Source organism: Malus domestica, chromosome 04 (genome assembly GCF_042453785.1).
Source record: "Malus domestica chromosome 04, GDT2T_hap1".
NCBI classification, from domain to species: domain Eukaryota; kingdom Viridiplantae; phylum Streptophyta; class Magnoliopsida; order Rosales; family Rosaceae; genus Malus; species Malus domestica.
The window spans coordinates 11,928,694-11,949,161 of NC_091664.1; the positions used below are offsets into that span (position 1 = coordinate 11,928,694).

General features: G+C 38.5%; 1 protein-coding gene across 1 annotated transcript; it reads right to left on the minus strand.

Annotated features, from left to right (window-relative positions):
* Positions 1-872: 872 nt before the first annotated feature.
* LOC103444031 (monocopper oxidase-like protein SKU5) lies at positions 873-5,636 on the minus strand. Its single transcript, XM_008382934.4, has 9 exons — positions 5,111-5,636; positions 4,705-4,814; positions 4,337-4,607; positions 4,100-4,238; positions 3,097-3,463; positions 2,521-2,886; positions 2,352-2,430; positions 1,355-1,554; positions 873-1,265 (listed from the first exon to the last, which is right to left on the minus strand). The coding sequence occupies exons 1-9, from the start codon at positions 5,249-5,251 to the stop codon at positions 1,163-1,165; spliced, it is 1,776 nt and encodes a 591-aa protein (XP_008381156.1). The 5' UTR covers positions 5,252-5,636; the 3' UTR covers positions 873-1,162.
* Positions 5,637-20,468: the final 14,832 nt, after the last annotated feature.

Consider the following 20,468-nt stretch of genomic DNA (forward strand, 5'->3'; position numbering starts at 1 on the left):
ATATCAAAAACACATGCATGTCTACTTAGGTCCAGCCATGTAGGTGGTAGGCATGAAAGAATGTGTCTAATGTTCCATTTTACATGGCCAAATCCACCAATTTCAAACCAAAGCCATTGTCTCCCTCTGCTCAGCTCCGCACACTTACTGTGCCCCTCTACACAACCTTTATTTTTTTGGCATTTGGATTGAATCGATACAAAGAGAGTTAATGGAGATGAATGAATGAGCCAAAAAGAGGGCGTTTGGAAATCATTTCCTTTTCAAAAAATCACCAATATAGGCTTTATGGGAGGAAATAGAAGGCACACACTACGGAATTAAAGTTGAGGCAGAAGCTATTGGTAGGACAAAGTCGAATACCGGTCTGCACTGCTATGAATTCTGAATTCTTGATACCTTTCCAAACTTGTAGTTTTGTCTCTAAATATCGAAAATAAACATGCTTCAATTCAAATAAAAAAGACATTTACATATGAACATGTTTGGCTTGATTAAGAGGTATGAACTAAGCGGTGCCTGATTTATTATCGGCCCCTGGAAGGGTGGACTGCCGTGACAAAACCACCCGCTGGTGCCCTTATTAAAAAAGAAAGAGTGATCTTCGTCCACAACCTTCAATTTATTTTATTATTTTTTTTTTTTCTGGATCAAAATACAAAATGCTTCAGATACCATCAGAGTACACATTCTTTTTTGGGCAAGATATGAAAAACAAGAGCTCATGAAAAGACAATAAAGCATCCCAGGACCACAACAGAAAAGCAGAAAACAGACCCGTGATTGTAAACTTCCATGGGAAAGGCCAAAAATGTAAAAACAGCAAATCTTCTGTTCAACAAATTTGAAATATACAAGTGGGATCAAAGGAATTAAGGAAGGAAGTTGCATTGTATTTGAATTGATGAATTAATAGTCAACATTAAAAAAGGTAATAAAAGAATCATAAACCCCAATAAATTAAACTAAGAAATCGTGGAGCATTGACAACGTACGAAAAAGAAAGAGATAAAAGAATGTCAAGCTTACTGAAGATTTATATCAACAAGACTAATCTTACAACCTAAACAACACTCAACCGCAAGCCTCTCTCACGAAGGAACCGCCATGGAAAACCAGATCCGAGAAAACATATAGGAAGCGCCACAGAAAACCAGATCCTTTAGGGGAATAAGGGAACGAAGGTGTAGATGATCATCAGCAGTGCAAAGAACAACTTTGATCCATTGGTGGTGATTGACGTTGCAGAAGAGATATCTTGCGGCCTGGAAAACAACAGAAAAATGTATATTCAGAATTGGTATTACTTATTAACGACTCAAGAGGGCTTAATACATTCGGCCACAGCACGTACTTTTGCAATTTGTTGAGGGCACCGCAATATAGAGCATTGTCTGGTATGGGCAGCTCAGTTTTGTTATTTGCTTCTGGGTTGACAACCCTCATATAAGTTTCTTGGCCAAGATACCACGAGTCAAGGTTTTCAGCTCTAATGTTCCAGATTCCAACATTGTCAAGAGATATCAAGATGGCTGACCATGCCCCAGGATAAACCTACATACACAGGCACAGAAAGAATCAAGACTCGGATACCACATGCAACAAATATTTACAGCATTAACCAAAGAATTATATGTTCCAGGACCTCTTCTTTCTTACTATAATACAGTAAATCCAGTTCAATATGGTTATCTATTAGGTATTGGGCACCACCACCGGGTATCATGTTTATCACACATTAGAAAAGGAAAGAATGGGAAGGCTTCACTTATGATTAATGTCATTTTTACTCAACATTGTAGCTACAGTGACAATTTTTGTTTTGTCTCTGAATATTGCATGTTTAATTCCATCACTAAATCTAGTTTCTTCCACGTGAGTGTGCTGCTACTGTTCATATGTTACGAACGACTACAGAAGTGAGCACTCATATTCTACATGCTTAATATTTTTGTTTTTGTCTGTGAATACTGCATGTTTAATTCCTTCACTAAATCTAGTTTCTTCCATGTGAGTGCTACTCTCAATAAGAATGCTCGTTCGTACTGTTCATACGTTACGAACAGCTACAGAAGTAGCGAGCACGAGCATTCTACATGCTTACTATTTTTGTCTTCATCTGTGAATACTGCATGTTTAATTCTATCACTATATCTAGTTTCTTCCATGTGAGTGCTACTCTCATTAAGAATGCTCGTTCTTACTGTTCATATGTTACGAACAACTACAAAAGTAGTGAGCACTTGTATTCTACATGCTTAATATAAAAAATCAGTATGAAAAAGTTGACAGACAAACCAGGTAGGGTTTAGGAGGACAAATTAGACTGAAGCAGAATCGCAGTAATATACCTGTACTGTGGACCGGGCTATTCCATCCCATTTGTTATATGTACCCCTGCTATTCTCTGTCCACTCACCGTAGTCCATCCTGCAATTAAATGAATGCAAGTTAATGCATTAAGGGAACAAGAACTCTTATTTAGACATGTTTGATTAATTAAAGTGCAAAACTTTCTACCCCACAACAAAGAATGCATATCCATCCACGTGGTAGCTCTGCATCTTGGTGTCATTGTTCTGCAGTATGATTTCTATAAATCCTCTAAATGTTGTATTAATAACAGAAGTTTCCAGTTTAGGTGTTCCTGTAAGTGGCCTCGCAGGGAAGTCAAGCTTATAAGCATTCTTCACTTTGAACCAATCAGCAAGCCTGATTGGTGTGGAAGGATTTTTAAATGAGATTCCACTGAGCGTTGTTCGCCGTTTCCCATTAATCATTACAGGTGGCTTATTTTTCAACACATAAACATCAGTAACATTGATTGATCCATATCTAAAAGACCCCTGTGGATTTGGACGTGCACCACTAGCTGAAACATTCCATCTGCAAAATTAGTCCACAAATGTTTCAGAAAGAGGTTTGATGAGGAAAAACCAGTTAGGAAATTCTTCAACTTGTATCATATTTTTCTATCTTATATAATATCCTGAACTTTGAAGTTTTGAAAAATGAATTCAAGGATATAAAAACATCCGACCGTGGAAATGTCGTGGCACAGAATCTAAATACAAAGATGATAAACTGAAAACAAACCTGATAGATCTTGCCTGGTTCATTGAGTAAGTTTTGTCAAATTCATCTTGTGGTCCCGCTGGAAGGGGGCCAGCTGCCTTTCCTTTGGAATTAGTATAGTGCAGGATTCCAACTCCAGTAACTCGTTTCCAGTTTGACTCGTTGACAAATCTAGCACTCGCGACAATGTAATAATCAGAACTTGCATTCTGATCCATGGTTACCAGAAAAGAATAAGATTGTCCAACGTGTATATCTAAGCTTGTATAATTCTGTTGCACTGTATATGATCCTTCTGACTCTGCTAGAAGCAGATTATGGTTCTGGATCCTGAAATTTAGAGTAGTTGAGACCCCGACATTGTGTACGCGAAGACGGTAAGTTTTGCCTGTCCAATAGTACGTTAGAAGATGGAATAATTCAACTTAAAGTCCACACATTCAAAGAAACCACATTTTCAAGAGTACTCATTGACAATACTTGGAAACTCTTTATGCTTGGAATTAAATTTTCAAGCCCCATTCTATCATGTATCCTTTCCAACAAAAAATAAGTCGTCGTACCCAGTGCACAAGGCTCCCGCTTTACGCAGGGTCTGGGAGAGGTGAATGTCGGCTAGCCTTACCCCCATTTATGGAGAGGCTGCTCCCAATTTCCAACAAAAAATAAGTAAATAAACAAATTATGCATGGCATTCCAGCCTTAAGCTCTCACATCTGATATCAATGGACATTGTTCGTATTACATTATAAGATTGACAATCAGTAGGAGCTGTGCCAAAAAAGCAGTAGTTTCATATGCATGGAATGGACATTATCTACTGTGAGTATAACTACTACTACAAATAAACTCAAACAACTATATAACATGGTAAACTTAACATTTTTATCAACATGTGGCGGGTCATAACATGTTCATATATGGTGGCACGCGCGATCAATTCCAAATTTTCACTTGGAACATGCAACAGTTCAACCATTACTCAGTACATGATGATTCATAAATAGTTGCTCAAATTGCCCACCTGGGTGTACTTCAAGTGTTTCGTAATCAATGCCATCAGGAACAAGTGTAGTGTTGTATTGGTAAGGGCCTTTTCCATTGATAAGAACGCCATCGGGCATCCCAAGGTCTTTCCCATCATCAAGCATCTTCCTCAAAGCCTACATTTTAGAAAAAGAACCATCATCATTAAACATATTAAACAGTAATCTCAAATCTGTACTTTGAAGAGAAGAACAAAACTCTCCCAAGCACTAACCGTATGGTTCTTTGTGTACCAGTCACCAATCAAGATAGTTATATCCCCATCTGGGGTTGCAAAAGGAATAGAAATTACAGCCCGGTTATTAATAATAAAGCCACCAAATCCTCCAGACGCTCTCTGCATATTAAGGGACGGGAAGTAAAAGAAGCTCCCAATCTGATCCTTAACCTGAAAATTATAAGTCCAATTCCACTTTGGCGGAATTGGACAGTTGGTTCCTAGAACCCCATCTTGCCATGAACTACGCCGTTGCTGAATTCCGGCCCTGTTGAACAGAATCAACTTCAAAAAGGCAATCCATGTGCACTAATGTAATGTATCTGCTTGAAATTCATGTGCACATTACAGTAAGTAAATCATACCAGGTCATGAGGAGATTCTCATCCAATTTGTTCCGAACATTGACAATGACATTGTTATTAGTAGTGGCGTTAATAGTAGGACCTGGAAACTTTCCATTTATGGCAATAACCTGCAAGATAATGTAGATTCAGAAACAATTAGCTCAAAAGCTCACTACTTGATATCACTTTAAGCTTACACGGAATACCTAATCTCAGATTCTGAAAATTTAAGGAAATTTAGCAGATCTGAAGCTAAAGATTCAAACTTTATGAAATGTAAAGACAACCCATTTCTCATTGATGAAAAAACAAAAAATAAAAAAAATAAAAGCAGACCCACATCAAAAATTAAAAAGATTAGCCAAAAAGTAGTGAGAGACTAAATAATCTAGAGAGAGAAAATGCAGCTAGAGAAGAACCATACCTGTTGAGGTACACCCAGAGGAGAAGCAGTGATGTAAGAGACCTCAAATTGGTAGAAAACATTTGGATCCTCAGCAGAAGAAAAGCTCACAAACAAGCAAATGTGGATGAGAAGCACAGTCAAAAAGCTCAGGGAAGCCATTTCTCCAACACTTTAACAGTGTTTTTCACAATTCTAAAGCTAAATTTTTTTCTCCTTAGCTTTTTCTTGATTTACATTATCAAAAAGAGAGAGAAGAAGAAGAAGAAGAAGAAACCAGAGACTGTAGAGTGAGAGGAGAGAGAGAGTGACAGAGAGGAAACGGAGAGAAACGGCTCTTTTTCTTTGCTTTTGTGCTGGGTGGGTAGAGAGAGAGAGAGAGAGATGGTTGGTTTTGAGGACTGATCCGAAGCTAAGATTTTTGTCGGTTACCAGTCATCAGACATGGGAGCATGAGAGAGAAAGTGAGCGTTTTTAGAGACAGAAAGTAAGTGAGAAAGAGGGAGTGACAGCCAATACCCAGTTCATCGATCTATCTTTCCAACACGCATACGACACGCGCATACGTGTGCTTTTATTTTTGACTGTTGTTTGTCGTGGAAAAAATACCAAATAAATGAGAAAAAAAATTGATAAATTGTTACAACGTTCGGATTTATCTGGAAGCGCCACATGATTGCCAGCCGTGAGGCACTGCCAACAAGTAGCATAAATTTTGGGTGAGGTGGGGTAGTGCTGGATGGATTGGACGGCTCATCACCGTCTGATTCTCGATACGTTTTCTTTTTTTGGTCAAAGCTTCAAAGAGCAACATTTATTACAAACCAAAAACACAAATTTTATAAACTTTACAAGAATGAGGATGTTCGTCAAATCCTCTTTATAAGAATCCCGGAGATTCTCTAATCACATCCGTTGATCGTACATTATAAAATCAATTTTCATTAGGTACTATATTTAATTTTAAATAAACAATCATTTATGACCTCACGATGTACGATAAAACGGATGTAATTGGAGAACCCTCATGATCCTCTCTAAAAAAACAAACACAAACCAAAGGCCCAAAGCTAGCATATGAACAATAAAAAAAATGGGCCAAAGAAAAAACAGTCTGAGAAATTGATTGTCACCACCGCTACAACATTCCAGCACGATCCGTCAAATTCCACTCTTATAACTTCACGTCAGCTCGCCAATCGTAACATCCAACTCCAAGCACCACCAAGTACACTGCCTCAATTGAAGAAATCCAGCTGCCACAGGAAAAAAAGCCTGTGAGAACTCACGGGCAACATTCCCAGTAAAGCCAGTCAAATATAAGAAGGTGGTGGTGTTGGGAACACCTGAGCCTATACAAGCACCGAATCTCTACACAGCAGCTCAGTAAAGTTGGACTGCAGATAGAAGAAAGGATGAACAAGGAAGAGGGACACAGGTGGGATGAGAAGAAAATGACAAATCGAAATAAAGAGCAGGGGAAAAACGCAATTGAAGGAAGGAAAATGAGACAACGAGAGGAATGGGAGAACGGCTAACCAACCTCAGCCGAAGTTAGGGTCAACGCCACCAGATCTGTGCAAATTTGAAGCTCTCACACAAACAGTGAGAATAACTTTCAAACTGATAGAAAGTCTCTCACAATGAGAGAAAAAGATTTAATTTACAATTCTTGATACGGGTTTGGGTAAGTTGTTTTTGTGTTGAGAAGATTGGAGTATGGTATCTAAATTTTAGTTGAATTGGATGTTTTATTATTGATTTATAGGTTTGTGAATATTTGTCTATCATAGAGTGTAGCAATTGTCCTTTTTTTATCACACTATTAAAACTTCTATCCAACCAAAATAAAGGGTTAATTTAATGGAAGGAGACCAATGCTCCATGTGGGTCAAAATCTGAATTAATGCTTCAATTTTCTGTTTTCTTTCTACAAAGGGGTGGGGTGGATATTATAATCAAGGATTAATCTCAGTTTACTGCTCTCAAGTTTTTTTTTTTTCAACATTTGGTACATCAAGTTGTTTCATCCCAAAGTGATACCTTAAGTCATAATTTTGGGATACATTCATACATCCATTAAGGTTACAATTAAATCTACCGTTAACTGGTGACATGGCACCCATATGGACAATAATTGGGCGTCATGTGTCAATATGGCCCATCTTGATATTAAAAAATTAAAGAAATTAAAAATTAAAAAAATAAAAAATAAAAACCTATATACATCGACCCTTCCCCTCCCTCTTCCACTCTGCTTTCCTCTGTCCCTTCCTTCATACACAACCCACCTCTCCCTCACCACCATACGCCAACCCCAACCAACCCATTTCTAGATTTGACAGTGGCGATCCTTGGCGACGACTTAAGGAGTAAGAACTTGAAGGCATTAGGGTACACCAACTGTGTAGGAAAGGATCAAAATTGGGATGATTCTGGAGCGAGGATAGACGAATTGGTTGCCATGACAGCCTGCCCAGTTATTTCATTGGCGGAGGTCGACATGGATGAAGATCCACAAACCGGATCTGGAAAGGAAGTAGGATGTATCCGTGGAGGGGTGACTGGATTTTGAGTTTCACTATCCACATTTCGCCGATTCGATTATCTTCCCTTACTGATCGATTGGTCTTCCTTCCTACAGAAATACATATTTTGGTATGAAAATTCGAGATGGGTTTTTGGGTAGGGGCGTAAAAGGGAGTTCGGGGTTGGGAGGATTTTGGGGAGGAGGGGGAGGAGGAGGAAGGGAGGAGCAAGAGAGAGAGGTGGTGAGAAATCTGCTATATATTGATAGGGAGGAGAGAGGGAGGTAAGAAGGTGGGAGTGATATGAGGTTAGGGAAGCAGATCATGGAATCTGCGAAACATTTTTATGTTTTTGTTTTGTTTTATATTATTTTAATATCCATGTGGCACGCAGTTATTGTCCACGTTGGTGCCACATCACCAATTAACGGCAGATTTAACAGCAATCTTAACTGATGTATGAAAGTGTCCCAAAATCATGACTTCAGGTACCACTATAAGATGAGAAAAACTTGATATACCAAATGTTGAATTCCAAGAAACTTAAGGGTATTGAATTGAGATTAACCCTATAATCAAACACGTTGAACTAATAAGGTGGCTGTAATTTTCTCCCCGAGTTGAGAGCTTTTCTCCCTAAGTTGAGAGTTTTTTCTCATTGTTTGTGTAAGGCATTCAAACTTAAGAAAATCTTGTGGCAACGGCCCTAGCTTAGCCCGCGGTCGATTGTCGTGTCCTTTCTTTATTCTTTTCCTTCTTTTTTTCTTGCCTATATTGTTGTTTATCCCAAATTTTTACTTCGATCTGTTCAATTCCTCAATCCTCGAGGTTATACCTCTTCCTGGCTCTTCCTTGGTCTAATTTTCAGCCATGTGTCTTGTTGGTATCGTGTGTAGAGTTCCGGTGTATACATCGGCTCAAGTGTTTCCAACATTACCATTATTTCTTTGTTGTCTCCCCGTTCCAGCAGTGTCACTCGTGGGTTTCCATGAGCTTCATATTGGTAGTTGGCTTCTCTTGCTTAGTTACCAACCATCACTGGTCTATGACTCTGCTCAAGTAGCAAATCAGGGTTGGAGGTGGCATCTGATAAGGCAATACATGGCGGTGAATAGGGAATCGGATGGATTGATTGGTACTCTAGCGGTGGAGAATGCAGTGGAAGCTTCTGGTTTTGGCTGTTGTGTTTTTTTTTTTTGGACCTTACTATTTATGGACTCTTTTGTGTTTTTCTTTTGTTCTTATGCCCTTTTTTATTTGTTTATATGTGAAAGTTGGACCTTTGGTTTGCTTGTAAGTATGTGTTTGGTGTTTAATAAAATAACCCTTTTATCAAAAAAAACAAAAAAACAAAAAAAGGTGGTGTGGTTATGGTCGATTCAATCTGGTTCACTTCTCAAATTGAAACCAAAATAGGAATATTATATCGGTTCAATTATGTTTGATTTTTTCAAAACTTATTAAGAAAACGTACGGTTCGGTTTAATGCGGTTTGGGTTCGGTTTGACCAGTTTCGGATTCTAATCATATTATACATCTTCTTTTTTCCAATCCTCATATTGTGCCTTAAATCCAATCATGAGATAATACTTTATGAACATTTCACATTTTAAACTAATCTAGTTTAAGCTAAGGATAAAGATTATTACTTAAAGCCGTCTCATTAAATGTTATAAGCTTAAACGATAAGTCTAAGTAATATGTAATTAAGAGAATGTAATCTAAAGAAGTGAGATTCATGAGATCTTTCTCTTTCACAAACATATATTAATCGTTCTTGATCATATGGTTTCCATTGCAATATGGATAGATTAGTACATACTATGCCATCTCCGTGGAGAATGATAAGTCTCGAGTTATTGGTGTGAATGACACCAAAACAAGTATGTAGGTGCTCAATAGAGAGTGAATACACTGAGTGCGATCAATCAAAAGTTCTCATACTTATGTCACATGAGAACTCACTAATTATGATAATGCGAAACAATCTTTTGACCAGAAGCATCATAGTTGTCTTGTGGTTATGTTCTTAATCTTTGACTATGCTAAAGGCTCTCTAATGCGATCGTGTCCACGACATTGTTGTGGTTAAGCTACCTAACCATGTAGGCATATTAATGTAAGCGAATGAATCTCCAACCTTCAAATTGTTGAAGAAGAATACTCCATAATATGATTTGAATAAGATTGAGGAAGTACATTCCAAACTTAACTTGGGTAACCATGACTACTACGAGTTGTCACTCTTGGTTTGTGGAAGCCCTGATGACTAATCTTTACTAAAGGGAGAATTGAAAATAATTTTCAATTCACAATCAATTAGTAAAAGTTCTAATCGCCCACTGTCGTACTAAAAAATGCCTAATGGATGACACACAGTAATGTTTGAAGGATATAACGAAATTTAAGTAAGGATAATTACATAGTTTAATTTTTTTATAACTAAGATTAATTAATATGTTAATTAATTAAACGAATAAGTTCGTTTAAGACCTCATATTAGTTTAGTGCATCAAGGCCCAACAAGCTTCGAATCATCAAGCTCATTATTTTAAGTTGTATGAGAACTTAGATACAAAAGGGCATAAAGCCCTCTAGCTAGAGAAGGCTAGCTATAAAGAGAATGAGGAAGAGTTGGTTATAATTTCAATTGTGTCACTCAATGTAAGTGGCTACATAAATGGAACTATAGCACTTTCCCGCATTAGGGTTGCTTTGAGGAAAGATGAGAGAAAACAAACTCTCTTTCTCTTTAAAAGGCCGGGCATATAGTTTGATGATACTAGATCTTCCTCCTCCTACATCAAACATCTCCTTTCTCAATCCTTCCTTGGTGTCGAAACATAGAGGCCTCCTCTTTTGGTGGCTTTTGGAGAATCTATTCCTCCATCTAATTCCAAGAAGATGAGGAGCTAAGATGCAAAGTTCCTTCATCCATATCCATGGAACCAAGGATCAAAGATGCAAAGGATTGAAGGCCCTTGTTGGGTGATTAACCTTTGCAAGGCAAAGAAGATCTTTAAAAGTATAACAAATCTTAACTCTATATGGGAATTTGGGTTGGGCTTTGGTTCACAACTACTAAGCTTTGGATTTCATGGTTAAAGTTTTGTTTTTAAGTGCATACAAGCATACTTCATCATTTAAATGTTAGATGCATGCATGTATGTTGCTCCATGAACTTAGTATATTCAAATTATTCCTTCACCTCCACAAACACCAAACCTAAATATTGTGACCAAAAAATTTAACTCAACCATAAATGGAACTCTACGAGATCTAGATGTTGATCAAGACATGTAAGAAGAGAGAGAAGAGAAAAAGAGAGAGCGAACATGAAAAGAGAGCGACAGAGAAGAAGAAGAAGAAGAAGCAAGACGTGTAAGAAAAGAGAGAAGAAAAAGAGAAAGCGGATAAGAAGAAAGAGTGGCAAGGCAGAGTACGACGTGGTAAAGAAATAAGAAAAAGCACAGATGTCACTATTCTAAAAATCGACCTACGCGGCATCTAGGCGCTAGATGATAGAGCTCTGACTTGATTTTGGCCAAAACGTTTAGTTAAGGCATGTAGGATTTAGGCGGCTGCATAGGCACTCTAGGCGGCACTAGGTGACAATCTAGGCAGTTTGAATTTCGCTGCAACTCACCCAACTTGCTACAACTCTTGCATCACTTGTACAATCCCCAATCGTATCGGCGGAGCCTTGGCAAACTTTCTACGTCTCACAGTCCGTGCATAGAAGAAGGAAGAAAGTATGATAAGAGAGAGATATAATGGAGGAGAACAAAATGAAGATGACGGCGTTAGGGTTTGGAGGCAGAGTTTACCATTGTGGATGCTCCTTTGATGCTCTTGAGGCAGAGAGGTGAGGCGTGGAGTTGATTTGCAGGAACAGTCATGGTCTTGTATTTTGACTTTAATATAAAAACAAGGCTTTTTCTATGCAGTTTTAAGGGTTTGGGGCTATCCTAGGAGCCCATAGGTTATACAATTAATAATAAAAGCTTTAAAATATTACACTACTTTTATTTTATAATATATAATAAACCTATATAATAAATCTTTTTAAAAATAACATAATATTTAATGTTTATTTGTATATATATTATGCAACATATTTAATTAATTTGTATAATATATAATAAATATACTTAAATCTACCTATGCCTTAGGCCCCAATTCGCCGCCTGCTTGCCTACTAACTGATTAGCATCTAGCGACTTTTAGACCCACAATAGTTGCATAGTTGAGAAGAAAAAAAAAACAAATAATAGAAGAACTGAAGAAAAAAAACAAGAAAATTATGAAAGCGATGCGGCTCAAAAGAAGAAATGAAAGGAAGAGATGAGACGGAAAAAAAATTGTCAACTTTAAATATTTTTTTAACAAACAATATTATCTAGAGAGGGTGGGTGTGACGACCCGTCCCTAATCTTATGTTTTTACAAAATTTAAAAGTGTGATTTTACGAAAATGCCCTTAGAGGCGAGGGTCTTGACTTTCGTTGACCAACGTATAGCGATGTGTATGAATTAATCCATTGGTGTTTTCTTAAAGTACTTAACATTATGGAATTGTAAACCTGAGAAGTACTTTTGGTTTGGTCACTATTTATATATTTTTATATATTTTTCTAATTTATATATTTTATTTATGATTTAGTGATTTTGGGGGGGGGGAGTTGAAAAAGAGGAAGAAAAAGAAAGAGAGGAAATGGGAGAGGGAAGAGAGATGGGCTGTTGCCCAATCGCAGGGGAGGAAGAGAGGAAACTGACCAACCAGAGAGAAGGGAAACAAGGGAAAGGAGGGAAGAGAGAAAGAGGGGGAAGAAACCGGGTCACCACCTTAACCCGTTTTTTTTGTCTCGACTTGGTCGGAAATAATGGAATCCTTGGGTTCCATCGGCCAATTACGTTGGTTTAAGCTGAACCACCATTTGGGATGTACTCCACGACCCTCTCCTTATCATTTCCACCCCAAATTCGAAGAAATTGGGCTCGAAATCATGAAGAATGGCACCGATGGGTGCGGCGGGTCACGTAGGCAATCGGTCATATCCGAAGGTAATCACGTCAATCTCCACCACCATTAAGCTCCCCTAGAACCCAGGAACAAAGCCTAGGCAGTGGTGGAGGCGTTGGAGCAAGTTTGGAGGTCGAATCGAGCACACCTAAATATAGGGTTTCTGACGGGTTTTAATGAAATTGAGGCTCTTCCCAGCCTATTTGGCCTTGGTCATAGGTATGAAAGTTACTCTACTCATTGAGATCTTCATTCTTGTAAATTTTGGTAATTTTTGGAAATAGTTAGATTTTCCAGCGAGTCGGGGCGGCTGACCGCCACCCGTGGCGACGCGTGCGGTGGCGCGTGGCCAGGTGGCCGTCAATGTTATCCTTAGGCTAAATTAGATTTCTTGAGTTCAGTTTTGGCAATTGTATATCGTAGGTTGATTACTTGGACCTAAACTCATTAGGATACGTTACTTGGTAAAGATATGAATCGACGATCCGACCATTGGATCGTCACCAAACTTTAGTATGTTATAGTATATAATATTTGAGGACCATAGGAACTTATAGATCAGGAATCCGATATACAGATCTTCCCGAATTGGATTTGTAAGTTTATAAAATAAAAGGGTAACCGCCACTTAGTTTTGGCAATTGGCGAAGATCCGACCGTTGAATCGTAATGGAACTTTAGGATGTTGTTCTAGAAGTATAATGTGCATCTTTGGAAGCAACAGATCAGAAATCCGTGATGATCTTCTAAATTGAATTACGTAGGGATGTGTTTTATGTAAATTATGTATTCTATTGATAAGAACTCTGAGATGCGATTTGATAATTGTCATAGGCGACGATGGTTCGTGATGTCTCGATATGCATGCTAGGAAGTCGTAGCTCAGACCTTAGGTGAGTGGGTCTTTTCCTTTCTATCGTGTATATATATATATATATATATATGATTGATAATTCCTCAAACGGTTATAAACTGATTATTGCATATAATTACAATGAATGTCGTGAAGTACTAATGTGAACTACAAATGTCTTGATCCCTGTTCAGAGTAAGTAGGCAGTCTAATGAGACATTATATGTAGCCATACAATAATTGAAACAAAAACCTTGTTTGGAAATTGAGCAATGTGAAGGAAATTGGTAAAAGTATGAGATTTAACCTTATGTTTTTAGTGATTGGATGTGGGTCATAAATCAATGTGGAAGGTATCAAGAAATTGAAATAAGGAAACGTAAGTAATGATAGTTAATTAAACTAGTGTTTAGTTGGACTTATCCCTAATAATTACTTCCGAAAACAAATAATTCGGGAGTAGGGCGTTACAGCTTATGCATTTTTATGCCACCTTATATACATATATATATATATATATGTATATAATTGGAAATGCTATAATGTGGTTGAGTATCAGATTTCATCATGATTTATCTATATGTATATTACATGCACACAATTATTATGAACGTTTTGAAGTGCAAAGGCCATCATAGGACACCCAGGTAAGTTCAGGTGAGTTTATGGTATTAATTGAAATGATGGGGTTATGGTATGACTACATGTATGTTTAGGCAACTCCGTATAGGTTGTAATGATAGGCAACTCCGACACTGTCGTACAGGTTGCCCATGAATCGTATATGTTACAATAGATATAGTTAGAGCTCATAAAGCTGCACTCCGGTGTTAGTGCTCCCGCCCGTGGCCAGGGCACAATCATTCACGTGATGTTCACCTCCCACACCTTACGCTTACCTTGGATCCAAGGTAGGTGCACAGTCCTATCGTACGGACCATTATAGGTGATTCCGACATACCCGCGATTATTCGCACAGTCTTCACATGATCGTAGCACTTGAGCGTATTTATTTACACCCAGTTTTGTCGTACAGACCATTTTAAGTGGTTCCGACTCGTGTGCAGGTATACTTATTAAGCTATGGATAAGTCGTACAGGTCGCTAGAGGTGACTCCGACTTATGAGCTAGCATATGTGATGAATATGTGATGAGCTAGCATATGTGATGAAATATGTCATGAGTTAGCATATGTGATGATTATGTGATGAGTTAGCATATGTTATGAAATATGTGATGAGCTAGCATATGTGATAAAATATGTAATAAACTAGCATATGTGATAAGATATGGGTAAGTCGTATAGGTCACTATAGGTGACTCTGACTTACGTGCTAGTATGGGTTATTAATCACATGATTATTGATATTGCTAATGAGATGCTGCGTTGTTGTATATTTATGATTTTTCTGGAAATTATACAAGTGTTGTAGCGAGGAGTTATAATGTTTTATATGGTTTCTATTAAAATTTATTCTAGGGCCACTCACCCTTGTTTTGTTTTCACGCTTCAGGTTTTATTAGCATGAGCTTTCTTATAGTCGAAGATTCGTGGCGATTCTTAGTATTGGAGATTATTTCGAGGGTACAATTCTTAATTCACTCTACTGTACTCACTTATGTTCTAACGTCACGTGTGAAGTGGATTCATTCTCGCTCACTAGTGCACTTTGGTATTTAGGTACTCTTAGGTTTAAATTTATTCACTTTTTCCACATCACCATACTTTATGGCTTCGTCACCTTCCAGGTGTCGGCCAAGACAACTCAATTAGGAGTCCTAATGGACATCCCGGGTCGGGGTGTGTCAGTGGGGGAGTAGGCTAAGCCTCACAATGGACTAGTCATAATGTGGTTCATATTCACCTTTGGCGAGACCAAACCTAAGACCTCTCACTTATTAGTGAAGAGGAATACCACTAGACTGAAGAACTAAGTTGTAACATCCCACATCGCCCAGGGGAGTGGATCTTGTAAGCCTTATATGTATATTATCATCTCTTCCTAAGCGAGGCCTTTTGGAAGCTCACTAGCTTAGGGTTTTATCGAAACTCTGAAGTTAAGCGAGTTTGCGCGAGAGCAATCCTATGATGGGTGACTCATTGGGAAGTTCTTGTGTGAGTTCCCAGAAACAAAACTGTGAGGGCGTGGTCGGTGAAGGATGATTTTGTGAAAACATGTTCATTTGAGCAACATCATATAGCATGCAATTAACAATTAAGGGCGGAATCATGCTTGCATGCACTCAAAAACAAAACATTACCCATGAAATTCAAAGCCTAGTAGATTGGTGAACCAAAACTCAACTCAAAACAAAGTGAGTTGAAATTTATACCTTTGTAGATTCCTCTTTGCATAAGCAAAGGCTAATCACCCAAAGAGAGGGCCTTCATTCCTTGCATCTAAAATCTATGGATTTGGATGGATGAAAAGGTTTCTCCAAGTTCCCAAAATTGAGAACCTCTAAGTCTCCACACCAAGGAGAGATTGGAGAAGGAATGAGTGACCTTGGAGTAGTAGTATGGCTATATACACCCTCCAAGGGGGCCGGCCTCCTAGAGAGAAAAGGAGAGATATTTTCTCTCCAATTTTCTCCAAAAGAACCCCTAATGAATTTTAGGCTATAAAGTTCTTTATATAGTCACTTCTATAAATGACCTAAAGAACCAAAAAACCCTAATTCAACACATATGGCCGGCCACATTAGGGATTTGGGCTTTTGGGCCTTTGTGAATCTTTATTCATTAAATTGTCATACAACTTAAGTCAATGGGCTTGACGTTCGAAGCCCATTGGGCCTTAAGGTCCAAAACTATCCCGAGGTCTTTAACGAACTTATTCGTTTGATTAATTAACATATTAATTAATCCTTGCCATAAATAATTAAACCTTTTAATTATTCTTACTCATCTCCATTGTTTCTTCAATCTCCACCTTACACGGTGTACGATCCATTAGGTTCCTTTTAGCGAGGCAGTGGGCGATTAAAACTCTTTCAAATCGATTGTGAATTGAAACTTACTTTCAATTCTCCCTTTAGTGATTATACACGTTTAGGGCTTCCACAAACCATGAGTGACACCTAGCAGCATATCATGGTTACCCAAGCTAATCAGAAGAGGTGGAGAACCTATTCAGTTTAGGATTACAAATGCAATACGGTCTTTCTCTAATACAATACTCTTGACCACATTGTTTGGTTTGATAGTTTATTCATGTCTACTATCCAATGTGATTCGTGTGCTTATATGATTACCTTGAATGTGATTTGGAACGCCTTCCTAAATCTCATTCATACTTTGGCCAAAGATTCTTAATCATATCATAGAGTATTCTCCCTCAAACGGTTTGAAGGTTATAGATCCATTGTTGCGCATTCACTTGCCTCCATGGCTAAGTAGCTTAACCCCAACGATGCCGTAGACACGCGCGGATGGGGTGACTTTGACATAATCAAAGATCAAGGACTTAACCACAAGACAGCTGTGATGCCTCAAGTCAAATGACTACTTTGCATTATCCCAACCATGAGTTCTCATGTGACATGAATATGAGAACTCTTCGTTGATCGTGTTCAGTGAACTCATTCTCTATTGAGCACCTACGTACTTGTCTTGATGTCACACACACCAATGACTCGAGACTAGTCACTCTCCCTGAGAGAAGACACAGCACGTACTGATCTTAACGGACTGTCAATGCCCAATTGGCAATCCTATGATCAGGAACATTTAGGATGTGTCTACGAAAGAATGGTCTCATGAATCTAACTTCTTTAGATCGTATTCTCCCAATCACATATTCCTTGGACTTATCGTTTAAGCATATAACATTTATATGAGACGGCTTAAAACAATAATCTATGCCCTTGATATTAAACTAGATTAGTTTAACATGTGAAATGTCCGTAAAGTATCATCATATGATTGGTTTTAGGGCACATTTCCAACAGTCGGAGCCCAAAGCGGACAATATCGTGCTATGGCAGAGTCGAGCCTGGATGTGGTGAAGGCCTGGGCCGGGATGTGACACTTTGGTATCCAAGCCAATCCCTAGCCTAAAGTGTGCCGAAGAGGACGTCGAGCCCCTAAGAGAGGTGGATTGTAACATCTCACATTGCCCAGGAAAGTGAATCATGTAAGCCTTATATGTATATTCTCATCTCATCCTAAGTGAGGTCTTTTGGAAGCTCACCGGCTTCAAGTTCCATTGGAACTCGGAAGTTAAGCAAGTTCGCGCGAGAGGAATCCCATGATGGGTGACCCATTAGGAAGTTCTCGTGTGAGTTCCCATAAACAAAATCGTGAGGGTGTGGTCGGGGCCCAAAACGGACAATATCGTGTTACGGTGGAATCAACCCTAGGATGTGATGGGGGCCTAGGCCGGGATGTGACAATTAATTGTAACATCCCATATCGCCAAGGGGAATGGATTCTGTAAGTCTTATATGTATATTCCCAGCTCTTCCTAAGCAAGGCCTTTTGGAAGCTCACTGGCTTTGGGTTCCATCAGAACTCCGAAGTTAAGCGAGTTCGCGCAAAAGCAATCCCATGATGGGTGATCCACTAGGAAGTTCTCGTGTGAGATCCTAGAAACAAAACCGTGAGGGCGTGGTCGGCGTGCAAAGTGGACAATATCGTACTACGGCGGAGTCGAGCTCGGGATGTGGTGGGGGCTTGGATCGGGATGTGACAGTTACTATGGCAACCCGTCCCTAATTTTAAGTTTTATAAATTTTAAATTAGTGATTTTTATGAAAATGCCCCCTTGAGGCGAAGATTTTGACCATCGGTTAAAGAGACGTGGAACATATTTTTTAGCATATCCTTGTAGTACTCGTCACTACGAACGTATAGGTGAAAGCCGTTTGCGAGTCCGAATTATAACGATATAGTTACAGACGTTTGAAATTGGTTATTTAAAGTTTAGTTATAAATTAATTCAAACTCCCACCATGTGGGAGTGGTAACCAATCAGTTTTAAGGGAAGAAAGGAGTGACCAATCAGAAAATTTAGAAAAGAAGTCAACCATTTAGGAAAAGGGTGAGAAGCCTTAGCTTTTCCTTCCCGTGATCATGCACACCAAACCTGACAGGGATTTGAGTTGTTCCGGCCAAATTCCACCATTTTTCAGGCGATTTGCATCCATTCTCCACCTGTAACTTCTTCCTCAACCTCTCTTCTTCCATCCCCACCAAAGATCAAGGGTTTTTAAGGCCTAAACCGTGAGGAACTCCACTGGAGCACCCGAGGTGCTCGACAGTGATTCCACCAATCTGGTGAGTTCCACCACCTAAAACTACCCTTAATCAACTTCCCTTGGATCCAGGAACAAGACCCAACCAGTGGTAGAGACGTTGGAACACCGAGGAAGGAGAATCAAAGTTCACCTATTTTAGGGTTTCGGTGGGTTTAAGTGAAATTGGAGCTTTTCCCGGCCAAATTGGACTTGGCCACAAGTATAAAACTTGCTCTAATCTTGAAGATCTTCATTTCTGTAGAATTTGAGAATTTTTGGAGATAGTTGAATTTTCCGGCGAATCGGCGGCACGTGAGCCGAGTCACCCCCTAACCTTCCTAAGCTAAGTTTGACACCCCAATTCCATAGGTGAAGTCCGATTGATGAAATCTCATCATTTGAACATAGTTTTGTTAATGACTGCTACTTGAACATTATGTGAATTGACGATCTGACCGTTGGATCGTCACCAAACTTTAATACATTTTAGTATGTAATATTTGAGGATATTAGAAATTTACGGATTGAGAATCTGATGTACGGATCTTCCCAAATTGGATTTGTAAGTTTGTAAAATAAAACGTTGACTGCCACTTGAATAAGCAATTGGCGAAGATCCAACCATTGGATTGTAATGAAACTTTAGTATGATGTTCTAGAAGTATATTTTGTATCTTTAGAAGTTACAGATAAGAAATCCGAGATGCCGATCTTCCGGATTAAGTTACGTAGGGTTATGGACCCTACCGTTGATCTTTGACTGACAGTTAACTTTTGGTCAATGGGTCTCAAATCATTCTAGAACGTCCTTAGGATGTGTTTTATGTAAGTTATGTGTTTTATTGATAAGAGTTATGAGACGTGATTGAATATTTTTTCTAGGTGATGATCGTTCGTGATGTCTCGATATTCGTGCTAGAGAGTCGTAGCACGGACCTCAGGTGAGTGAGTTTTTTCCTTTTTATCGTATATATATAACTGGTAGTTCCACAAATGCTTTTAAATTGATTTATGCGTTTTATGCCATGTTATATATATATATATATATATTTATATATTCTAAAATACCATGATATGGTTGAGTTTTAGATTGCATCATAGGATATCCATATGTATATTACCTATATATAATTGTTGTGAATGCTTTGAAGTGCTAAGGTGAACGCGGGACGTGCAGGTAAGTTCAAGTGAGTTTATGGTGTTATCTGAAATGATTGAGTTATGGCATGACTATATTTGTGTGTTATGCAACTCCGACACTGTCATACAGGTTGCAATACTAGGCAACTCTGACACTGTCGTACAGGTTGCAATAATGGGCAACTCCAACTCATGTGTTATCATAGATTGATTTATGAGTCGTATAGGTTGCGTTAGACAACTCCGACTCGTGTGTTATCATAGATTGATGAGCACCTAATTTTTTTATGCTGCTGCTGATATGTAGTGATTTGGAATATTCTTGGATTTACTATTGATTTACATTTGATTTCATACTTATACGTAGTATGATTTCCTGGAAACTATACAGGTATTACAGTAATGGATTATAATGTTTAAAAGGTCTTTATTAAAGCGTTATTTTCAGGCCCACTCACTCTTGTTTTTTTTTTTATCCCTCCAGGTTCTAGTAGCAGAGTTTTCATATCGACGAGGATTCATGGCAAATATTGGTATTGGAGATTACATTCGATGGTATGATTTTCAATCCACTCTATTGTACTTTACTTATCCTTT

Excerpts from the sequence above, each read along its gene's own strand:
- LOC103444031 (XM_008382934.4), bottom strand. The coding sequence starts at position 5,251 with ATGGCTTCCCTGAGCTTTTTGACTGTGCTTCTCATCCACATTTGCTTG. Across the intron at positions 4,815-5,110 it reads CTCTGGGTGTACCTCAACAG|GTTATTGCCATAAATGGAAA; the intron begins GTATGGTTCTTC and ends ATTATCTTGCAG. Across the intron at positions 4,608-4,704 it reads GAGAATCTCCTCATGACCTG|GGCCGGAATTCAGCAACGGC; the intron begins GTATGATTTACT and ends TCTGTTCAACAG.